General features: G+C 32.4%; 1 protein-coding gene across 1 annotated transcript in view; it reads left to right on the top strand.

Moving 5' to 3' along the window:
- The first annotated feature begins 820 nt into the window (after nt 1-820).
- LOC114334234 (phenoloxidase 1-like) overlaps nt 821-24557 on the top strand; it is a 50140-nt gene continuing 26403 nt past the window's right edge. Inside the window, exons 1-4 of the mRNA XM_050655056.1 lie at nt 821-906; nt 10960-11082; nt 15278-15545; nt 18871-19091. Coding sequence (XP_050511013.1) covers nt 10975-11082; nt 15278-15545; nt 18871-19091 — 597 coding nt within the window. The 5' untranslated portion in view covers nt 821-906; nt 10960-10974. The remainder of the gene's footprint in view (nt 907-10959; nt 11083-15277; nt 15546-18870; nt 19092-24557) is intronic.

The raw sequence follows: 24557 nt of genomic DNA on the forward strand, positions 1-24557 counted from the left end.
CATATGTGCCTCCTGATGAGAGACTAATAAGTTTCGAAACCGGTAGAGGTGCTTGCTGTACTCTCTGATTGAACTGGAATAATGATGTGGCAGTAGTTTCGTGTTGCAACGGAATTAAAAATGGTCATTCCTTTTTGATTTACATGTTTACTCCGATTGGAGTACGAAGGGAACCATTCTCGTTGGAACTTTACCGCGCTGAGCAGATGGGACGTGAATTATAAATTGTAAAATTTCCTCATCTTCCTTAGTCTCAGCATCCGTTATGGCTTGCAAATTGTAGAAGCCTCGGAGGTGTTACCAGAGAAGGTTCCCATTGTTTTCAGTCTGGTAGAGTGTAGAATAACATTTTTGGATGTTCTTTTATGTGCTATTAGATTGAAAACTTAGTTTTTTGATAGCAGTTGCCGCTAGGGCATCCCTGCCATTTCGTTCGTTGCAATCCGTGACTGCACGTCGGGGTTTGTCCTGGTTGGGTCAGAGAGAGCAGCATATGTGCCTCCTGATGAGAGACTAATAAGTTTCGAAACCGGTAGAGGTGCTTGCTGCACTCTCTGATTGAACTGGAATAATGATGCGGCTGTAGTTTCGTGTTGCAACGAAATTGAAAATGGTTATTCATTTTTGATTTTTTATTTCTTGTATTGGGTGTAGTTGGTCTATTTTTTGGTATTCTATGATTGCTGAAATACTTTCATAATCAGCCTGTACATATTACAGAATTTCTTGATTTATTTTAATTACACAAATCTAGGATAGGAAACGGTAGACCAAGTACCATGATAATCCATCAACATGCTATCAGCTACTTATCGGTTTTCTGTACATATAAATATTGCAAAAAGCAAAAATTCGACTGCAGTTTCGGCGTATGCTGTATCTCGTTAAGTTGTTGACATATTAGAGGTAAGTGACACACACGATTTTTCTTTTCGAAAGTTTTTTAAACATTAAAAACATTATAAACATTTGTTTCTTTAATTTTTCCCAGTAGGCCGAAAATTTTTATTAAAAAATAACTTCTAACAAAAAAAAAAACAATTTCCCGAATTGCTTCCAATAAAACTTTTTAGGCGTATCTCATCTAAATAAGTAGATACTTTTTCTTTCTTGGTAATTTTTCAAAAGATGCTTCTTTTTCGAGTTATTTGTATTTTTTAAAATTATTTAATTACTGATTTTTGGATTTACTTTTTCTAAAAAACTACTAAATAAATTATAATTCTATAAAAAGCTTAATAATCTTTAAAAACCTTTATGTAAAAGCTGTAAAAGTAAGAATAGTTTGACAAGGATGAGTGGCTTCTATCTTGCTGGAAACATGGTCCCAAAATATGGACACTTTGTCAAAATATTCTTACTTGTATTTAAAGGTTTAAAGATTATAAAGCTATTTAAAGGAAGAAGAAGAATTTGTTTCAATGACGTACGTCTAAAAAATTTCATTCAAAGCGATTATAGTCCAGGAACCGAAGCTTTTCACCTCGTAATTTTTACAGAATGTATCAATTTGCTTGAAAATTTGAGAATAAGTAGTGGATAGTCCAAGGATCAAAATCTATATGATGCCAAAAGGCGCTTTTACCATGGGGGTGGTTGCCACCCCATATCGGGGGTGGAAATTTTTTATTATATTTTGACCGCAAAAGTTGATAAAAACATTCATTCTAAACAAAAAATGCTCTATACATGTTTTTGATAAAATTAATAGTTTTCGATTTATTCGCTATCGAACATGTTGTTTTATATACACTGTGGGCCGAAATAAAGGAGTACAATATTTAGTTAAAAATAACTTTTTGGTTTTTTGGTCGATTTAATTTCTTTTTGCAGGGCTAATAGCCTATCATGTTCTCAATATGACTGCACATTTGGAAACAAAAATTACGTACAGGGTCGGACTTATAAAAAAACTTATGTAACGGTGCATTTGAGCTCGTTGCAAATGAAAACTGTCTTAGCTAAAATTGAACTGATATGCTCTTTTGGTAGGTTAACTATCCAGAACACTTCAGTTAAAAGGAAATTGTTCAAAATTATCGTATTCGTAAAATATATTTTTTTTATTAAATTAGGAAAATATATTATTTTAACAAATAACACATTTATAAAAGCATGTTAATAATTTTAAAACTTAGACTAAAATATTATGAATGTGTCCACCATTATTGTTTACCACTCCTTAAAGTCGTTTGCGCTATAAATTGATAGCCCCATTTATTATAACCTGTTCAAAATTGTTTCAAACAAACTGCATTCTTTCTTTGAGCTCCTCGATCATTTCAATTGTTGTCCGTCATACAAATTTTGTTCGAAAATTCCAAAAATTGAATAGTAAACCGGATTTAATTTTGGGCTATTAGGTGGCTAAATATAGTCCGGGCAATTTTCACTCCAGAATATCCTTGTATTGTGGGAAGTGTGCGAAAAATCACCATCCTGCTGGAAAGTGTAATCATAACATGTTTTACTCCGGCATCAACAAAAATCAGACGATTTTTTCATAACATGGATACTGCAACAGAGATCATGACACCTTTTGAGAAATGACTTTTTTCAATTAAGAGATGCTCTAGAGGAATTTCTCTTTTAAATTGTACGTCAGAATACACCCTATTATTTTGGGTATTTTTAGGAGGCCGTAAATAAAACATTTATTCATCTGAAAACCATATTTTTCCAATGTCTTCATGAGAGCGGAATCTTCTTAGCTCAAATTACATCTTTCCAGTCGTTTTTCTCTTACATTGGCAGTAAGTCTTTGACAGTAAACTTTTTTAAATACTTTAAGGTGTCAATATTCTTTAATGATTCTTCGAACTGATCCTAGTGCGGGAAATCCTAGTTTTTTTTGCGATTTTCCTTGTTTCAACAGATTGGCCAGGTTGCAAATTTCCTAAAACCACCCTTACTCTAGCAATATTTTCTTCAGTTCTTCCACTTCCTCTTTCACTTTCATGTTCAATAGTCCCATGGGTTTCCCTTAGATGTCTTAATAACTTTCCTATCGTTCCAATATGCCAATTTTTCTCAGGAAATGCATTTACAATTTTTCTTGCGCCATAAATATATTTTTCACGGTAATATTTAATTAATATTCTGTCCTTTTTGCTTAAAAGTGGCAGTATGAACTGGCCAATTTACTCATTTAACTATAAATGTCAAACAAATTCCATGGCAACCTAAGCAGTCATGGCTTACCAAGTAAAATTGACATATTTGAGCGTTTGAGAAATTCTTAAGACATTTTAGTCCATATGGTGAGACCGCTCCCGTCTGGAAAAATTTCTTGATTCGGTTTCTTTATGGATTCCTATTCAAAAATGTCCCCTTTACGCAAATCTGAAGGGTGCCGTGCGGAATTTTTGGGCAGAAATTGTTTAAACAATTTTTTCACTTAAACAAAGATCCGTTTTTTAGTTCCGGACATATATTTTTAAGTTTCGTGGGTCATTCTAAACACGAAAGGTATCTTGTAAATTTTCTCAAAAATTGATAGTTTTCGAGTTATAGGCGATTTAAAATCTGAAAAATGCGAAAATACGCATTTTCGAGGCTTAAAAACTCATATTTCAATTAGTATTTTTGAGGTTACCAGATACTTAAATTGAAGTTTAAACATTCAGCTCCAAGATTATGAAGAGTATGCATGTCCATCCGATTTATTTTCCGGTGCGGCGCGTTCTATTTTAAAAATTTCCTATTTTCCTTCGAAAAATATTTTTTATAGATTATTTGGGACATTCTAAATAAAATAGGTTTCTTAACATTTTTCTCAAAAGTTAATAGTTATAAAGTTATAAGCGATTTAAAATTCGAAAATGCTTTTATTTGTCATTTTTAGGATTTTAAATAGCTTATAACTTTAAAACTATTAACTTTTGAGAAAAATGTCAAGAAACTTATTTTATTCAGAATATCCCAAAGAATCTAGAAAAAATATTTTTCGGAGGAAAATAGGAGATTTTTGAAATAGAGCACGCCGCAGAGGCAAAAAAATCGGATAAACATGCATATTTATTTAACAATTAAAAAACAACGGTATAAATTAAAGTTATACACGATCACTCTTCAGAATCTTGAAGCTGAATGTTGTACCTTCAAATTAAGTATCTGGCAACCTCAAAAATACCAATTTAAATATGAAAATCCATAAGGAAAAATTTCCCGTAACTGGCTGTATACCATTAATTACAAAAATTGAAGAAAGACTTCTGTGTAAAAGGTATATTAATTAAAACCCCAATAAAGGGTTACATTAAAAGACAGAACGTTTTCGCTCTAAAGAGAGCATCATCAGTGTTCTAAGCAAGCTCTACAGGCTAAGCCACCAAAAATACATAGGTTAAAACCCTTAACTTAGGTCTTACATTGGCGTGTATTATGTTAAACCCTGGCGATGGGTGAAAATGAAAAAGATATACCTCACAGCATTATATGACTCTACCACGTGTATGTGGGTGGTTGAGTTGATTTCTCTGTCTTCACAAGGAGAAAGGTGGAAGTCAACTAATTGGTGGAAGAAAAAGGTTTTTCTTACCTGTCACCTGTAATTAGTTGACTTCCACCTTTCTCTTTGTGAAGACAGAGAAATCAACTCAACCACCCACATACACGTGGTAGAGTCATATAATGCTGTGAGGTATATCTTTTTCATTTTCACCCATCGCAAGGGTTTAACATAATACACGCCAATGTAAGACTTTTGGTCGGGGTTTTAAGGGTTTTAACCTATGTATTTTTGGTGGCTGAGCATGTAGAGCTTGCTTAGAACACTGATGATGCTCTCTTTAGAGCGAAAACGTTCTGTCTTTTAATGTAACCCTTTATTAGGATTTTAATAAATATACCTTTTACACAGAAGTCTTTCTTCAATTTTTTTAATTTAAATATGAGTTTTTAAGGATCGAAAATACATATTTTCGCATTTTTCGGATTTTAAATCGCCTATAACTCGAAAGCTATTATTTTTGAGAAAAATTACAAGATACCTTTCTTGCTTAGAATGACCCAAAAAAAAAAAAATAAAATATATATATTTTGGAGCAAAACAAAACGTGATCTATTGTATTTGTTTAAAAAAATTGTTTAAACAATTTCTGCCAAAAATTCCGCCCGGCACCCTTCAGATTTGTTTAAAGGGGACATTTTTGAATAGGAATCCACACCCCAGAGAAACCGAATCAGAAATTTTTCCAGATGGGAGCGGTCTCACCCCATGGACTATTTAACAAAAATTACTGCTAATATGAAGCAAAAACATGTAATTTAGTGTTAAGAGGGTTTCGTTCTGGTGAATATATTAGAAAAGTACTCGAATTAGATTTCCTAATTTAAGTAAAAAATAATATTTTACAAATTTGGGATGTTTTAAAATTTTATGGCAAAGGTATGTTCTGAACATTATTTAAATAAAAAAATGATATTTTGCGAATCCGGTAATTTTTAAAATTTTTCTTTTTACTGAAGCTTTCTGGATAGTTAACCTGCGAAAAGAGCATATCAGTTCAATTTTAGCTAAGACAGTTTTCATTTGCAACGAGCTCAACTGCACCGTTACATAAGTTTTTTTATAAGTTAACCGACCCTGTACGTTATTTTTTCTTCCAAATCTGCAGTCATGTTGAGGACATGCTAGGCAATTAGCCCTGCAAAAAGAAATTAAATCGCCCAAAAAATAATAAAGTTATTTTCAACCAAAAAATGTACTCCTTTATTTCGGCCCACAGTGTACATATAAAAAATCAATGTTTTTGATATATACTCCATCTAATTTACTTACCGTTGCACGTCATCCGCGTCATAGCCTGTGACTTCACATGATACCAACACGAAATATTTAGGCGGTAGGTGTGTTATTTTTTAGAATCACTTTGCCGAGTACACTGGCATTACAGCCACTAGACATATTTTATTATATACGCGTAGAAATAATATTTAAAGATTTCTATTAATGTTAACTTAAAGAAATACACAATAATATGTTTCATTTAATTTGTACAAATAGATTATCTAGCGTTTTTATGAAGCACTTTGTTCGGAATACACTGTAACTATAATCGAACGAAGGTGATATTTTGGCATAAATTGGTAACATTTATTTGACAGTTGCGGTGATGTACTTCATATTTGTTTATACTCTTTACTATAAGTATTTGTTTCATTATATTTACTGTTTTTATTATGTACTTTAACGTAAGATTATAACTTAATTCTTGTTTTCTATTTCTAAAGTTTTTATTTATTTACATTGAATACTAATTTGTTTTGCTGTATAATCCATTTCCGCAAAAATTGTGTGATGTATGATTTAAAATGAATTCAAGAATTTTTTGTAATTGGACAACGTCAACTTAGATCTCTAACGTAGATAATGACGTGCAACGGTAAGTAAATTAGATGGACTGTACTCATTTACGATTCACTCAATTTTTGCCGTCGATTATTTTTTGATGATTTTAACTTCCAATCGTATAGTAAGATATTTGATCACGTGTTTAATTCTGTCCAGTCAGATTAAAATTATACTGAGAATTATCTACTGTAGAAAATTACCGATAGAATTTTTTTAAGTAGATTGTTTCTGTTTAATGCCAACCAATTTCCTAGTTTTGACAACTGTCACATTTAAGAAAATATCCATAATATACGTATTAAAAATTATCTTACGAATATCACACGACAGTAAGAATAAATAAGACAATAATGCTTCATTTTTACTCAAATTTGTTGTCATTGGGCAATAGCCACTCAAGCCCCGCGGGCTCTCGTGTCTATTGCCAGACAACAAATTTTCGAAAAACTGTCGCATTATTTTCAATTTATTCTCACTCTCTTGTGATATTATACCCGAAATTTTTTTTCAAAACCAAGTTCTTGGGAATTAAATAACCTACAATTTTATATTTAAACATTTTTTCGTATCTCTGATGCCCATCTTTCTATTCTGAAGAAAATGGCATTTTTTACCAAACTACAAAAATTCGTTATTCGCTTTGAACTCCAGTTTTTTAAAAACTAATCATTCTAAGCCAGTGAAACTTCTAGAATCTATTAATAATACACAAATAAAGAAGAATGAGTAAGGACAATGACTAAAAACACCGCTAACGTACATTATTATGCTTCCAATTGGATTTCTCATTTTTTTTGCAAAAAAATATATTGATTTTTTAACAGTAACTTTTTTATCTTTTATCTTAAAAAGTTTGGTAAAAAAGAATTTGGTAGGTTTTTACAAGATCTATAAGACTATTAATACTAAATCCTTTTAAAATCCTCAGTGGCATAAAGAGGTGACTTTGAAAGGGTTGGTAAAGGTGGCTTTTGCATGTTATTACATGTTTTAATTGTCAATAGCTCACTCAATTTTTGCAGTAGAAAAAATTCTTGCAAACCAGTTTCTTGAGAATTGAAGAAGCTACAATCTCATATTTAAACATTTTTTCGTATCTCTGATGATAATATTTCTATTCTAAACAAAAGGCCATTTTTTTCCAAACTACAAAAATTCGCTTTTTACTTAATTTTTTAAAAGCTAATCATTCTAAGCCGGTCAAACTTCTAGAACCTATTAATAATACATAAATAAAGGGTTTTCTGTAAAGAGACCGAAATCATTAGACCGAAAGCAGTAGACCGAACTCATTAGACCGAAAAGCACTTTACCGAAACCTCACTAGACCGAACAGCAGAAGACCGAAAAGCAGTTCTTTTTACTTGTCGCAGTAAAAGAGATAAAAATAATGTAATTACAACTAAATGTTATTTGGATGGTTATTATAAACAGTTAAAATGGTGTTAACGTCACTCTACCCTTAATTTATTTTTACCTTCACTAATTTGTTTAACGGATGAAAATTATTTCATATCAGACTGTACAGTGTACAGAGTTACAATTTACACAGTCTATATAAAATAATACAAAAAAAAATACAATAAACAAATAGACAGATATACAAAATCTTAGCATGATTTACTGCAAACTTTAAATTTATTTACCATTTCGGTCTAATGCTGTTCGGTCTAGTGAGGTTTCGGTAAAGTGCTTTTCGGTCTAATGAGTTCGGTCTACTGCTTTCGGTCTAATGATTTCGGTCTAATTGTCGTGTACCACACATAAGAAGGCCATATAAGGTCAATTACTAATTTTAGTTAGGGTGGTTTGGTCTTATTGTAAATAGTCTTGTGTTTGACATTCTTTGAATATGTGTTAACCGTCTCACTTTTTGTACTTTTATGGCCTATAAAATATTTGATTACCTAGACTTTCTCCTGTTTTTTTTCTTTTCGTAGTAATTCCTGTATTAATTTCAACATATATTAAAAAATGATCTCTATTTATATATATTTTCCTGTAGTTTATGATGTCTATAACAGCTGATTTTCACTTGCTTTTCTTATCTTCCCACTTTTTTTTATTCCCATTTGAGAAAAAAAGGTCATTTTCAAAGGGGTTTTTTGATCCAATTCTTTTCGTGTTTTCAAAATTTTCTAAAATTTTCCTAGCAACCTATTTATTTATAACAATTTTTAAACAGATTATAAAACATTGTTTTTCTCGCTTCAAAATCACTTCTTTTGATAATTTTATCGACCAGCAATTTGGATTTCTCTCTAGCCGCTCCACTGAACTTAATATATTGACATTTACCGACTTCCTTGTGGAATCTCTTGAGGGTGGCTTCCAGGTTCATGCTGTATACACAGACTTTACAAAGGCGTTTGACCGGGTAAGTCACAAGATTTTAATCAATAAGTTGAGAGGTCTGGGTATCCAGCGTGAACTTTTAGAATGGTTGTTATCCTACCTATCTGAAAGAATACAAATAGTACGTGTTCAGGGTTTTCAATCGTTTGAAATTAAGCTACATTCAGGAGTGCCACAAGGGTCACATCTGGGACCCCTTCTATTCAATATCTATGTGAATGATATTGCCTCCTGTTTCCACTTTGCTTTTTTTCTAATGTTTGCTTACGATTTAAAATTATATTTGAAAATCGAGAATGATGGTGACTAACAAAAATTACAATCTGACTTGGATCGGTTGAGCTATTGGTGTGATAGCAATGGAAGGGAACTTAATGTTAAAAAATGTCAGTGGTTTTTGGTCGAAATAGAACTCCTACAAATCATATCTATACTATTACGGATTGTACTTTAGACTCTGTATCTCAGATAAAAGACCTAGGTGTTGTGCTCGATTCCAGCTTATCCTACATCCCCCATATCTCATCTATTGTCTCAAAATCACTTCAACTTTTAGGGTTTATCAAACGTTGTGCTAAAGACTTTCTAAATATCTCATCCATAAAAATATTGTATTCTTCACTTGTGAGACCTCACCTAGATTACTGTTCATGTGTTTGGTCTCCACACTATAACACCCATGTTCACGCTATTGAGAGAGTTCAGCACAAGTTCTTAAGATTTGTTGCATTTAAACAAAACCAGAGGATTGATAAAATTAAATATTCTAATATGGAAAAGTATTTCAACATAACCTCTCTCCAAATCCGACGCTTGCATAAGGATCTCACAATGTTTTATAGCATACTACATTCGAATAATTTTGATCTTCAACTATTGGAGAAAATTAGCCTCCATGTTCACACACAGTAGACAAACAAGGCTAAATCAACCCTTTTACGTTAGACTCCATCGCACAAACTATGGACACAACTCCTTCATGTCTAGAACTCCTAGGTTTGCTAACCAATATTCGGAAACTTTAGATTGTTATAGTTTTCCAAAAGAATTTAAAGCTCAGCTTAAAAACTGAGTGTGATAACTTGATATCCTTGTGTTCTGTACATTTTTTGTTAATGTTTGTTATTTAATGTTCCTAGTTTGTATGATTAAAATTTTTAAATTTACTGTAGATTAGGTTAAAAATCTCATGTGATTAATGTATATACTGTATTTTAATTGGGTGATTGCCCGTTGATAAATATAAATAAATAAATAATTAGGATTATTTAAGGATGAAAGTTATTGTTTCAATTTTTTAGTCTGATTTATTTTCAAATTTTCTGTTTTTATTTTACAAATAAAAGCCAGATATCGAGCACAATAATTGTTTATTAAATCTTGACCAAGTACATTCGCTCTGAGAGCATCATCAGGGGCATTTTGTCAAAAAAGGAAGCTATCCAGCATATCCCGGAATGTCGTAGACTGTAGACATTTATAGGCCAGGAACCTTTTCACCTCGCAATTTTTACATAATGGATCGATTTGCTTGAAGATTTGAAAATAAGTAGTGGATAGTCCAAGGATCAAAATCTATATGATTCCGAAAGGCGCTTTTGTCATGGGGGTGGTTGCCACACCATCTTGGGGGTGGAAATCTTTTATTATATTTTGACCACAAAAGTTGATAAAAACATTCATTCTAAGCAAAAAATGTTCTATACATTTTCTTGAAAAAATTAATAGTTTTCGATTTATTCGCTATCGAAAGTGTTAGTTTTATATAGAAAAAATCAATATTTTTCGATATACTCATTTACGATTCACTCAATTTTTACCGTAGAAAAAATTTTTTCAAACCAAGTTCTTGGGAATTAAATAACCTACAATTTTATATTTAAATATTTTTTCGTATCTCTGATGCTAATCTTTCTATTCTAAAGAAAATGTTTAAGCTACTAACAAATTTTCAGCTCGCTATTAATCAACTTTTTTTTCATACGCGGGATCCAGACCTATATCTGCCTAAATGCTTTTATAGCTTCTCTTCTCGATTCGATTTGGTCTGGTCCTGCTGCTTTGTTATTCTTTAAGTTGTCTATTGCTCCTTTACACAAATTCTGCCTTTATTGGTAGATTTTTCTCTATTAATATATTCTGTTCAATTTTTCCGTAAAAAGCTGTGCCATTTTCTTAGTATTTGATGCTATTCTTTTTTAATTTTAGATATCATTGTTCTCGATTTGATTTTTTGTCTTTAATTTTAGATTTACGTTCGAAAAATGAAAGCAAAGGAGTGTCTACTTTTGCTATTTGACCGGCCTAAAGAATCGCTGTCTATACCGAAGGGCCCTGATGGCGTTAGGTTTATTGTCCCTAAAGAGTATTTGGTAAGTGACCATTATTACTTTTAAATTATTGGATGTATTTTGCTATATAGTTGCAACTAATTTTTAAATTTTTTTCTTTCTTCTGTTTTCTATCCCTGTATTGTCAGTCGGTAAATACTCCCTGCCACACGTCATCATGTAAGGAAGAGTAGAGAGCAGAAAAGACAAAAGAAGAAATTTTGATTAAAGAATCTCAGAGATTGGACATACCTCAGTATTGAACAATTATGTCACATTGCAAAAGATAGGGAAGAGTTTAAAGAAGTGATCTCCAACCTGCGTAAGATGACAAAATAAGAAGAAGAATTGTCAGTCTTATTATTCCATATCGCTGTCTCCTCATTACTTGTCGCAGATATAGTTCATTTGGAAGAAGAGGGTTACATCTCAAAGTTTTTTTTATTGTATCAATACCTCCAAATAATGACTTCTTTTACTATGGAAAAAATAGTTACATGTGTAAGTACACTAGTCTCCGAGAGATGGCAGATGTAACTCTGTGGTTTTCCCCTACATTTCTCTACAAAACGTTATTCGCTTATCGCTTTACAGAATACAGTTATATCTTGGAATATAAGAGAGAAAAATAAGTTAATTTAATTAAAATGGTGATTTAGTTTTGGGATATAGAGTTATAAGTAAAGATCTAACCATTTCTCTTAAAAGTTATAACACTAAAAGTAAACAGTACCTATGTTCTGATAGAAGGAAGTAACTCCTTCTAAGAAGGAAGTTCTTAGTTGTAACTTTTTTTTGATAATTCATCATAAAAAAGAAGCAATGTGCGCAATTCATGTGCGTAAAAAGTAGTTTTGTGAAATATAACCTTATTCTTCAAAGTTATTTTGTTCTAGGTATGTGAATTATCTTTTTTTGCATTGGGTAAATTATTATAAATTAAACTGTAGTATTATTTAAGGATTAATTTAATTTAACAACAAATGCTTGTTGTGTTTAAGAGGAAACAGTAGCGATCAACAGGTAGCGAAAAGGCGTTCCAAGATTGCGGCTGTAATTTTGAATATTTTTTCGAGATATTTGGCACACGCATTCTTAATATAATAAAGAATGGCGGTACAGAGCCCAATTTGAAAAATATATTAATATGTTGAAATTACTCTGTAATTAAATACAATATTAAAAAAACGAGCCTGTACCGCTATTAAGAAGAACAAAAAAATACACTTTCTTCAAATAAACTTTTTTATCCGATGCCTAGATTTTGTGTCATTTTGGAACTACTAAAATTTTTTATTTCATTAGTAGTTCCAAAATGACACAAAATCTAGGCATCGGATAAAAAAGTTTATTTGAAGAAAGTGTATTTTTTTGTTCTTCGTAATGGCGGTACAGGCTTGTTTTTTTAATATTCTATTTAATTACAGAGTAATTTCCACATATTAATATATTTTTCAAATTGGGCTCTGTACCGCCATTCTTTATTATATTACGAATACGTGTGCCAAATATCTCGAAAAAATATTCAAAATTAAAGCCGCAATCTTTGAATGCGTTTTGGCTACCTGTTGATCGCTACTGTATCACTATTTAAGTTACTATTTAAGTTAAGCTACTATTTAAGTTTTCACAAAAATTTGTAAAGAAAAACAAATATTATTATTATTGCTTTATGTTTCATTTTGTGTTGTATAAGGGATACGAACTGTTTAATTAGTTTTTTTTAATGTTCTATTAATAAGTTTTATTAAATAATAATTGATATAATGACATTTTTAATAATACTTTATTAATACAATTCCTAAAATGTAACTATATGAGCAAACATAGTGTATTAAAAAGATTATTTCATTCATAGGAGATTCTGACCAATAGAAGGCTACAAAAATCTAAATTAGACAGATAATTTTTGATAATTTCCCGTCGTCAAGTATATTACGTCAGATGCCCTTCGTTGCTATAAAAAATACATTCAGTGGCATTAATGACAATTAATGTTTTAAAAATTATAAAAGTGATGACTTTCAACCGTCAAATATTTATAACAACTGTGTGTTTAATTGTACTACTTTGTACTTACATAAATAAATTACAATAAAATTTTGGTTTTGAACAGTTTTATTCATGAAATAATCGCAACAAATTGCACTCGATCTCTAAAAATTAATATAGAATTTGTGCCCTCGTGACACTTTGACATAATTTCACTCGCCTTCGGCTCGTGAAATTAAAACTGTCAAAGTGTCACTCGGGAAAAAATCAATAATTTTAGAGCTCTTGTGCAATTACTACTGATAATATTTCTTTATTCAAGAAGGTTATATCTAAGTTTTTTTTCTAAGCCTGATATCCTAAAAAAGAAAATTCTTTTCAGGGCGATAAAAAGATCAGAAATCTATTGTACTCAATCATTAAATCCCATAATATCAATAAACACTGCACAAAATAAATGAAATAAACTAATATGAATCTTAAAACCTTTCTACTGAAAAAGTGAAAATTCTTAGTTATGTTATAACCCTCTTCTTCCAAATGAACGATATTGTAACTTTCTTTATTTTTACTGTGTTTATTATTTCGTATTCTTTGCCCATTTCTCACAACACTTTCGTGTTCGTTTTCTTCTGTGTCCATGCTATTCTAAGCTTCCTTCTGTAACACCACATTTCAAATGACTGTATGTAGCTTATTTATGTGTTCTTGCTTCAATGTCTAGCGTTTAAGTCCATATTTCAGTATCGAGTTCACTAACACCTGTGATACACCTTTTATATGAGAAAAATTTACCACTGGATATCATAAAACTGATAGAAAACATATATGTAAGAAATAAAATAGAGATGAAAGTCAATGGAATAATAACAGAACCCATAGAAACAAACACAGGAATCAGGCAAGGAGATTCACTAAGCCCTCTACTGTTTAACATAATAAAACAAGTGAAGAAAAAAAGAGGGTACAAAATGGGCAATAGAGAGATAAAAATACTCTGTTACGCTGATGACACCGTGTTAGTAGCAGAGTGCGAAGACGACTTACAAAGATTATTGCACGAGTTCAACATTAACGCAAAAGAAATGAATATGAAAATATCAGTCCAAAAAACAAAAAGCTTAGTAATTGCCAAAGAACCAATAAGATGCAAATTGGAGTTAGACAATCAAATTATACAACAAGTAATGACTTTCAAATATCTGGGAATTAATCTATCAGCCGACAACAATATCGAAGAAGAGGTAAAAGACCAAATAATTAAAGCCAGTAGAACGGCCGGATGCCTAAACGACACAATTTGGAAAAACAAACACCTAAGATTGGAAACAAAGGCCCGAATATATAAGTCAGTTATTAGGCCAGTTACCTATGACTTACACGGCCGAAACAAGACCAGATACAAGCAAAACACGAAGACATCTGGAAACCAACGAAATGAAGATCTTAAGAAGGATTGCTGGAAAAGGACTACAGGATAGGGTAAGAAGTGAGGAAATCAGACGCATATGTGGAGTAGACAATATAAATACCTGGGTAAAGAACAGAAAAGAAGAGTGGAATGAGCACATAAGCAGGATGTCTGAATCAAGGATAGTAAGAATAGCCAGGGATAAGTCACCGTTAGGCAGGAGAAGTATAGGACGCCCAAGGAAAAGATGGAATGACAACTTAGGGGCAGAATGAAAGGCACCGTTGAAGAAAAACAGGCAGTACTGCCTATATAAAAGAAGAAGAAGAAGAGTTCACTAACGTATCATCTCTAACGTAGCATCAAAGAGTTCTTACTCTCATCTTTTTGTATTCATTGTTAGTCCATATTTTCCAATGCCATTTTTAATTTCCCTTTTAATATCCATATTTTAAATCTATATCATCTTCTAATTTTATCTACTCTGTTCAATTTTCTTTGAACAATTCATTGATGTATTTTGTCCATATCTTTAATTTATCGTTAGTATTCAACATAAATTTCCCATTTGTATTTTTAAGTATTCCCCGTTTTCCTTTTCTATTGTTGTTGGTTAACTCTTTAATTTTTTTATGCGTGTTAAAACTATTATGTCTTTTCTGGTGTTCTTCTATTTCTGCGCATTGTTCTTTTAACCATTCTTCTTTCGCCTGCTGAATTTTGTATTTTATTTGTTTATCCACTTTTTGTATATCCGATTACCTTTGTTTTATATTGATGTCTTTCTTCCATTAAATTTAATTTACTATAATCACAATATAAATGGATTTTTAGAAAGAAGAATTCCAAAATCTTGTAGACGAACATCAGCCAAGATGGCAATTCACACCTAACATTGCAAGGTTAAGCATTACTCCAAGAACCGATTTCACAGCATCTGAAGATGATGATAGACCTCAGCACGATAAAAAGACTGTTCGTGTTAAATACATTCCTTTGCCTTCCTTAGCTGAAGTAACTGAAATAGGGAAAAACGAAAATTTTTCCTTATTTATCCCGAAGCACCAAAGGATAGCCGCAAAGCTAATATCGTTATTTATGGGTAAGTCAATACTATGTTTTTTTCTGTAAATGAATTTTTCCCTCCCTCTGTGGTCAGTTGTGAGAGAGCCTAACTTCTGATCCAAGGGGTGTGAGTTCGAATCCCAAATAAAAATAATTTATATCCTTGCGGGATAGGTACTCACCTGAGGGACCGCAGACGTTCGTATACAATTAGCGTCTCTTAAGGATGTTGGAATGTGGTTTGTTTCACATACCTCTCATTTTTTGCCGTCTTTCTGTGGAGCAGAAGTTCAGCGTTACATGTGGATCCGTTTTTAGAATTTTTCGAGCAATGTTTTCAGCCATTTTGGACGGGGCTTCGCAAGATCTACATTCTCCAAGTAGAGCTTCACGATATTCTATAAAAATATCGTTATTCTACTGATATCGTCTCGAAAATCAAGACGATATACGGATACACCTTAGCAATAATAATGCCGATACGATACTCATTATCTGAAATCAATACAATACTCTTGTATTGTCGATACGCTTGCCTCGATATTATTGAATATATCGATATCGAGAAAAAAAATTATTATGGTGGAAATCATGTAGTATCTAGTGTTTTCACCGTTTTATCTTGGTTGGCTAGAAATATTTTGTGTGCCCAAGTGACGTCCATACCAGTCGAGCAGATTTTTTCTGAAGCAGCGCTGGTCCAAACGAATTAATGATACTCTTTAAAAGATAAAAGTATCAAATAACTCATTTGTGTGAACTGATGGATGAAGAGCTCTTTAAAGAATAATATTTGTGAGGTTACAATGTAATTTATCCTGTTTCTTGTAAATTTTAAAAGATTTTTTTGATAAAAATAGTGAAAAATGAATAAAGAATCGTGTTTTTTATTAATTTAATCCTTTTGTCGATATTCTATCGAGTATTGTATTGATATTGTATCGAAATCAATACCAATACGATATTTTTGTAAGAAAGTATTGCCGATATCGATACACGATACGATACTTCATTGGCATAACCAAGACAATACTCAATACTTAAAGAGTATCGATATTGTATCGTATCGTGAAGCTCTATCTCCAAGTCCAACAAGGGCGTACCTAGCAGCTCTTGAAAGCTCCTTGAATGGCTCTTTCCATCTCTCTACTTAGTAATCTGTTGTAATTTCCTTGTCTTGGACCTAACAAATATTCTGTTAGGTCTATTTTTGGTTAGTCGTTTATTAATTTGGTTATCTAGCCCTCTTGTTTTCTGCTGTGCTGCTGTTTCTGCTTGTTTTGCAAATTCTACAGTCCCTTCTTTTTTCTATCTTCTTGCTCTCTTTGCTTTTCTTACTTCCCGTTTGCCAGATATAAAATTTTTTCGCGCTTTCCTTTTATTGATAAGATTCTATTCTTTTCACCCATTCTCTTTTTTACCCAATTTTTCCTAAGCTATCTTTGCTAAAACATCTGCCAAACTTTCCCAACTATTCATCCCGCGTTCTCTTGTTTGAAGAGGTTTTGTTTTCTACCATCCTAATTTTAATGCACAAAGAAAGGTTGACTTTCTGTAGTCGGTTGTATATCACAACAAACTTAATAAAAAATCCTTTATAAAAGGTATAACTATTTAAAAACCCTTTTGGGCTAAATCACAGAACTTTTTCGGAATAAGTACTCCATCTTTTTATTGGAGACCCTTCTGCTCGTATGTTTTGTGTACAAACAGTCTTTCCATCTCTTATAAAATTGTGGATCAAATATAGAAATGTATATATTTTGGTATTGTCATGAAATACTTATCAATAATTTGTGCTTTATTTTATATAATATAATATAATAATAATAATGTTTATTAATTTCACAGTACAAGAATTAAATACATACATTTTAAAATAAAAATGTATACCATTTTTATTCAGTTGCAATGCGAAGGCAAAACAATCTCACTTTTCAGTTAGAATACGGAGTGCAGTCCAGTCCCTTGAATCGCGATTTTCGGCTCTTATTGGAGCCTTCATCGGAAAGAACGTAGGCACTGCTCTCCATATTTTAACTGATTCGCATCGAGAGGTTTTCCCACCCATTCCAACTGAAGTGATGATAGTAGGTGGCTAGCGCCATCTGGCATTGAAAGACGAAGTAGTTTTAAATCCTAATAATAATTATTAATATTGAAAATATTAAAAATATTACTAAAAGAGTTTTAAATTGAAAACTTATTGGTACACTTTCCTGGTGACACCTCCAAGACTTCTACAATTTGCAAGTCAAATGGATGCTGCAGTGAAGACGAGAGGGAAGGAATTCTACACTATGCAATTCACATCCCCCGTCTGCAGCTGGTAAAGTTCCAACGGAAGTGGAGGTGTCACCAGGAAAGTGTACCAATAAGTTTTCAATTTAAAAATCTTTTAGTAATATTTTTAATATTTTCAATATTAATAATTTACTATTAGGATTGAAAACTACTTCGTCGACATACATTTTAATTTTATATTCTACGTTTAACATTATTACATTCTTATACATAATTATTATATACATAACTTGAATGTACAGTGACCACGTAAAGGTTGGAATAAATTCATTTTCTCGAGAATGGATGATTTTGAAAAAAAATCCTGAAACAGGTCAATTTTTATTTTTAAATTACGACTTTTTGACATATATTTCAGTGTAATTCAGTTCTCTATTCAGTAATATAAACATTAATATAATTATTTATACAGGGTGCCCAAAAAAAATTTTTTTGAATTTAATTTATTGATATAAAATAAGAATGTGTGTAATTTATTTAATTTAAAATTCATTTTACTGCTATCAGACAACAGGAAAAAATGTTTATTTGGCAAATAAATATTGTTTTTTACTTAAATTCAATATTAAAGCAGCCACCCACCAGCCTCGTGACAGTTTAAACGTTTAGTTTAAGCGAAAAGCCATGATTATTTTTCAAATAAACATTTTTTTCTGTTTTCTGAGAGCAGTAAAATGCATTTTGAATTAAATAAATTACATACATTCTTCTTTTCATGTCAATAAATCTAAACCAAAAAAAATTTTTTGGACACCCTGTATAAATAATTATGTTAATGTTTATATTACTGAATAGAGAAATGAATTACCTTTCAAATGAGCTATCTCATGACCCCTATTCTTATTTAAAAAAATCAGCGATGACATCATCACGCCCAGATGGGTGACGTCATTAGTATAATATATATGCCAAAAAGTCGTAATTTAAAAATAAAAATTGACCTGTTTTGGGATTTTTTTTCATAATCGTCTATTCTCGAGAAAATGAATTTATTCCAACCTTTACGTGCTCACTGTATATTTTCTTTTTTGTATGAGTAACTTTATTTTTGATTTTAGAAATGAAGGATTGCGATGAACTGCTGTCGTTGGCCTGTTGCGCTCGAGAACGTGTCAATCCTCTTCTTTTTCACTATGCGTTATCTGTAGCTTTATTACATCGGACTGATACTAGAGATTTAGATTTGCCATCTGTAGTATTTTCATTCCCGGATAGATACATTGACAGTACAGTTTTTGCCAGAGTTCCAGAAGTTACTGTTTTACCAGAGAATAAAAGGGTAAGAGTTACTATTCAAATGTTGGTGATTATTTTTATATAAATTGTTCAAATTATTATATTTAGAATACCAATTAGAAAATTAGAGAATACAAATATTTTAATAATGCGAGCAGTTTGTATATAATGTATAAGAGTTAAAATGTTCGTCCACTGAAAGATTAAGAATCATCTTTCCAATTTTTTGCAAATACTGCTTTTTAATGGAAGTCGGTGTTAATAAAAAAATTGATTTAGCTATATGACAGTCCACTGCCAAACAGAGCTATCCTCTTCTTCTCGAGTTTCCTCTACCTCTCCTTCCATAATCCCGGCTTTTTCCCTAATCAGATCCTTCCTGATCCTTCTCTTCTAGTCTTACACAGCATTCAACGTAACATTTTCATTTCAGCTACGTCCATCTTCTTTTTCTTAAATATTTTTTATCGGCCACACTTCACCGCCGAATACCAACGCTGGTCTCACCAAACTGTTATATATCTTTGCTTCCAGCCATTTCCCGATTTTTTATCACAGAGTAGTACCCAGCTCATTCACTTCCATTTAAACCAACAATTTGTGAGCAATTTCTTCATCTAGTGTCCCATTTTCCGTTTATGTAAGAGGCAAGGTAGTTAAACTCTCCTACCTGTTCTAGTTTTCTCCGAGCAATTCTGTGTCTTCAATCATTCCTGTTTCTCCCAACCACATATACTCCGTTTTTGACCTGCTAACCTTAAGTAGTCCGTTTTCAATAGCTCTTCTCTATCACTTCCACTTCTCCCCCTCTAACATTTCTTTGGTCTCCTGCACTAATTCTTCCCTCAAATATATTCTTCACAAGCCTTACGTACTTCTCAGGAACCCATTTCTGTCTCATACATCTTCATAGCTCTTAGTCCATAGTCTCCTCATCATTCTCTTTGCCCTATCGCTATGCGGGGTCGGCTTCCCTAATTCCATTTCTCGACACAATTCTATCTTGGGTCATATCAATGTTAATCCCCTTTACCAACATGTCCTGCCTTATCGTCTCCCCCCAGGTCTTCTTTGGTCTTCCTCTCCTACTCCTTCCAGGAAACTGCACTTCAGCGATTCTTCGTATTGGGTGATTAACGTTTAGACGTTGAACATGACTAAACCATCTTAACCTATGCTCTCTCATTTTGGCATCAATTGGTGCCACACCTAGACTTCCCCTAATATACTCATTTCTAATTTTATCCTTCTTTGTCACTCCACTCATCTCTAAGCATTCTCATTTCCGCCACATGCATTCGTTGTTCCTCTTTCTTTTTCACTGCTCAACATTCAGTTCCGTACATTATAGCCGGTCTTATGGCTGTTTAATAGAATTCCCTTCAGCTTCATTGGAATTTTTCTGTCACACAACACACCACTCGCTTCTTTCCAGTTCATCCATCCAGCGCTAATTCTACTGCATGCATCTCGATCTATTTCTCCATTACTCTGTAATACCGATCCTAGGTACTTAAAACTATTGCTTTTCACAATCATTTCACCATCCAAAGATACCATTTTATTTGTAGGAGCTCCATCTTTAAATGAACATTCCAAATACTCTGTTTTTGTTCTACTAAGTTTTAAACCTTTTTTCTCCAGAGCTCTGTTACTCTGTAGTTTCGCTATTATCTGGTCCAAAACTAATGAGAATAAATACGGACTAAGCACAGAGCCTTGGTACAATCCTACTTTCACATGAAATTTATCAGTCTCTCCCACACCTGTCCTAACACTAGTCGTTACTCCCTCATACATATCCCTCACAATCTTTACATATTCACCAGGGACTCCTTTCTTATTGAGTGCCCACCACAGAATTTTTCGAGGAACTCTATCATATGCTTTCTCAAGATCAATGAATGCCATATGAGCGTTTGTTTCTTTACTCCTGTATTTTTCCATCAACTGCCTTATAATGAAAGTTGCATCTGTTGTTGATCTACCCTGTATAAAGCCAAATTGATCCTCGGATATTTTGGTCTCTTCACGTATCCGTCTATCAGTTACTCTTTCCCATATTTTCATGGTGTGGCTAAGCAGCTTTATAGCCCTGTAGTTTGTACATTGTTGTATATCTCCCTTTTTTTGTAAACGGGTACCAGTATACTGCTTCTCCATTTGTATGGCATTTGTCCAACTTCCATAATTCTATTAAATAGACATGCTAGCCACCTTGTTCCTGTCTCTCCCAATGCTCTCCATACTTCCCCAGGAATATCATCTGGTCCTACCGCTTTTCCTTTCTTTATTTTTTGAAGCACTAGAGCCACTTCCTCGTTGGTTATTTTGGTGACCATTGCTGTTACTGTCTCCGTTGACTCTACAGGCTGTCTGTTAAATTCTTCATTTAATACGCTGTCAAAGTACTTTCTCCATCTCTTTTTGATATACTTTTCGTGAACTAGTATTTTATTATTTTCATCTCGGATACATCTAACCTGATTAAAATCTTTTGCTTTCTTTGCTCTCTGTTTGGCTATTTTATATATCTTCGTTTTGCCTTCCCTGGTATCAAGTTGATCGTATAGGTTTGAATACGCTTCTGCGTTGGCTTTTGCTACTGCTACTTTCGCTTCCTTTTTCGCCACCATATAGTTTTGAAGATCTGTGTCGGATTTGCTTTCTTGCCACTTTTTATATAATTTTCTCTTCTCTTTTATTTTTCCTTGTACTTCGTTTGACCACCACCAAGTCTCTTTATCCTCAAACTTTTTTCCTGACGTTTTCCCAAGTATTTCAATAGCAGTCTCTCTAATACTACTGGCCATTTTTCTCCAAATTGTATTAGGGCTTCCTTTCATGTTCCAACATATTTTTTCTACTACTCTTCTCCTGAATAGACCTTCTTTCTCATCTTTCAGCAGCCACCACTTGATTTTTTGTGGTCCTCTCCGATATTTTGGTTAGTTTCGCTTTTTTACTTAGATGTCCAGAACAAGCAGCTTATGTTATTGGCTTACTGTCTCACTAAATATTACCTTGCAGTCCTTGCGTTCACGTATGTTTTCTTTCCTTATCATGAAGTAGTCTATTTGGGATTGATGTTGTCCACTTTTGTAGGTAATAAGTTGAGTTTCTCTCTTTTTAAAGAATGTGTTAACAATCGCTATATTGAATGCTGTTGCTAATTCAAGCATGTCATCTCCAGCTTCATTTCTAGTTCCAAAGCCTAATCCTCCATGTATTGTTTCATATCCTGTCTTGGTTTGGCCCACATGTGCATTGAAATCACCTCCTGTTATAACTTTCTCCTCTGCTGGAATATCACTCAGTACGTCTCCTAATTAATCATAGAAGTCCATAGTCTAGGAACACTAAATACAAATGCAACACTCTTTTCTTCTCGCCCTATTTCTCTATCCTGCTCAGTCCTGCTGTCCGCCTTCTTGGCATAAACTCAAACTGTTCTTCCCCTATTGATGTCTCTCTCTCTTATTCGATGCCTGGAAGGTTTACATCTCCGACGTAAACCTTCGCTTTACAGTTTTCTGCTAAATTTTCATTAATGTACTAGAATATCACTCAGTATATCTCCTAATTGATCGTATATATCCTTTTTTTCATTCTCACCCTGACCTGTTTAAGGCATACACACAGGGCCCCCGTAAGGGTTACTGGCGCCTGTGTGCAAAAAATATTTTGGCGCCCCTTAAGGCATTTTGGATCATTTTTTTCTATTTATTATTTTTAATGTAGGTAGGTAGGTAGGTGATTGAAATGAAGCAAAAAACTGAATTTTAGAAGTTATATTTATAGTTCAATCACTCACAGTAAAATATTGCAAAACCTCCGAATTTTAAACAACCGCTTGGATTGACATGAAATTTGACGTGCAAATAACTAACATGTCAAAAAAACAAAAAATGATATTGTGCCGTGCTGATATGTGGTTTTGTCCTGGGGGCGAGTTTCTCTCCTTCTCAGGGGAGAAAAAACATTCGTCAAAATAGGAATTAGGAATAAGAACCTACTTTTCATTATCTACAACTCTGCTTCTACTGGGTTTACAGACTTCATATTATATCAACCATTTTTTTCACTTTTTTGTAAGCCGCCTATATTTTTGCTAAAAATACTTAATCGATAAAATACTTTTATCGATAAAACGGGGGTTTTGAAGTTATACTTCTTTACCGGCGATAGAGGGTGATTTTTTTATATGTTAAAACCTATCAGCCCGGCGCATGCGCATTATAACTTTGTTCTGATTGGATGTTCAAATGACATGTCAAAAATTATCCGATATGGCAGCTGTGGTTTGGAGGTAAAAGTAAAGGTAAACAAATGTATAATATATTAGTTTTATTGTTGTGAGGACAGAAACAAAAAAGTTTATAATATTGTAGTGACTTTTAAATAGTTTTTAAAAGCAACAGGTACGTAATACTTGTTAATGTATCATGGGTATAAACCTACCTATTTGATCTGCCAAAATACATAGTATGTAATACTTTTATTTATATAATTTGATTACCATCAAAATTTCTATCAATATTCACCTAATATATTGTTTTTTACTCTATGTTTTGTTGTATTTTTTCAATTCTAAATCATTTCAATAATTCAAAATTAAAATAATTTGATCAATTTTCAAAATATCAAAATATCACAAGTTTAATCCGTTTAGTTAGTCGATCTTCGTAAATAATGACACATAGTGTCCGTGGCTAAGCGGAGAAGGCGAATGAATTCCAATACCAACCGCTCTTATCAGCGCTGGTTCGAGTCCCAATAGAAACTTTATTTTTTGTTTTTTTTAATACATTTTATGATTGTAAGTATATTTATTATATAATTGTATTTTCAGAAAATACGTATTTAGTTAAAAAAATTTTCGACAATTAATGTTCAGACATCATTTGTGGCTTGTTTAATGTGTTTGTGTGTGTTTTATTCTTTTATTATTTTAATTTTTGGCACTGTTCTAATAAAAATGTTTGAGAAGTAGTAAGTATAAATTAGTTTAATATTTAAACAAAATATAAATAAAAAGTATATTAATTTCGTTTAAATCATATAATAGAAGTATAACTTCTTACGTGCGTACAAAGTACACACACATTCTTTTTTTGTTGAAAAAAGAACATATTGACTCGCAAGTAACTCAAAAAGTATTGACTTAGTTAAAAAGCTCTGTAGAACCAAAGTTGCTTAGAATTTGTCAGTTTATCCAATTCCGGACTTATTTTTAAAGTATCACCCCCAGGGCAAAAGCACACATCGACACAATGTTACATTTTTCTTTGACGTGGTAGCTACGTGTTCGCCAAATTGCATGTCAATACAAGCTATGGTTTAAAATTCACATCAAAAATTAAGAGTAATGGGCTATTATTATTTTGTAGACTAAAATATCAAAATGAAACAAACAGAATGAAATCATAACAAAATAAATGAAAATGACTGACTCCTGACATGTCCTCGCACATAGGAATCGGCAGTAACTGGATGATATACTAATAAA

The sequence above is a fragment of the Diabrotica virgifera genome, chromosome 1 (assembly GCF_917563875.1).
Source record: "Diabrotica virgifera virgifera chromosome 1, PGI_DIABVI_V3a".
Classification (NCBI taxonomy): domain Eukaryota; kingdom Metazoa; phylum Arthropoda; class Insecta; order Coleoptera; family Chrysomelidae; genus Diabrotica; species Diabrotica virgifera.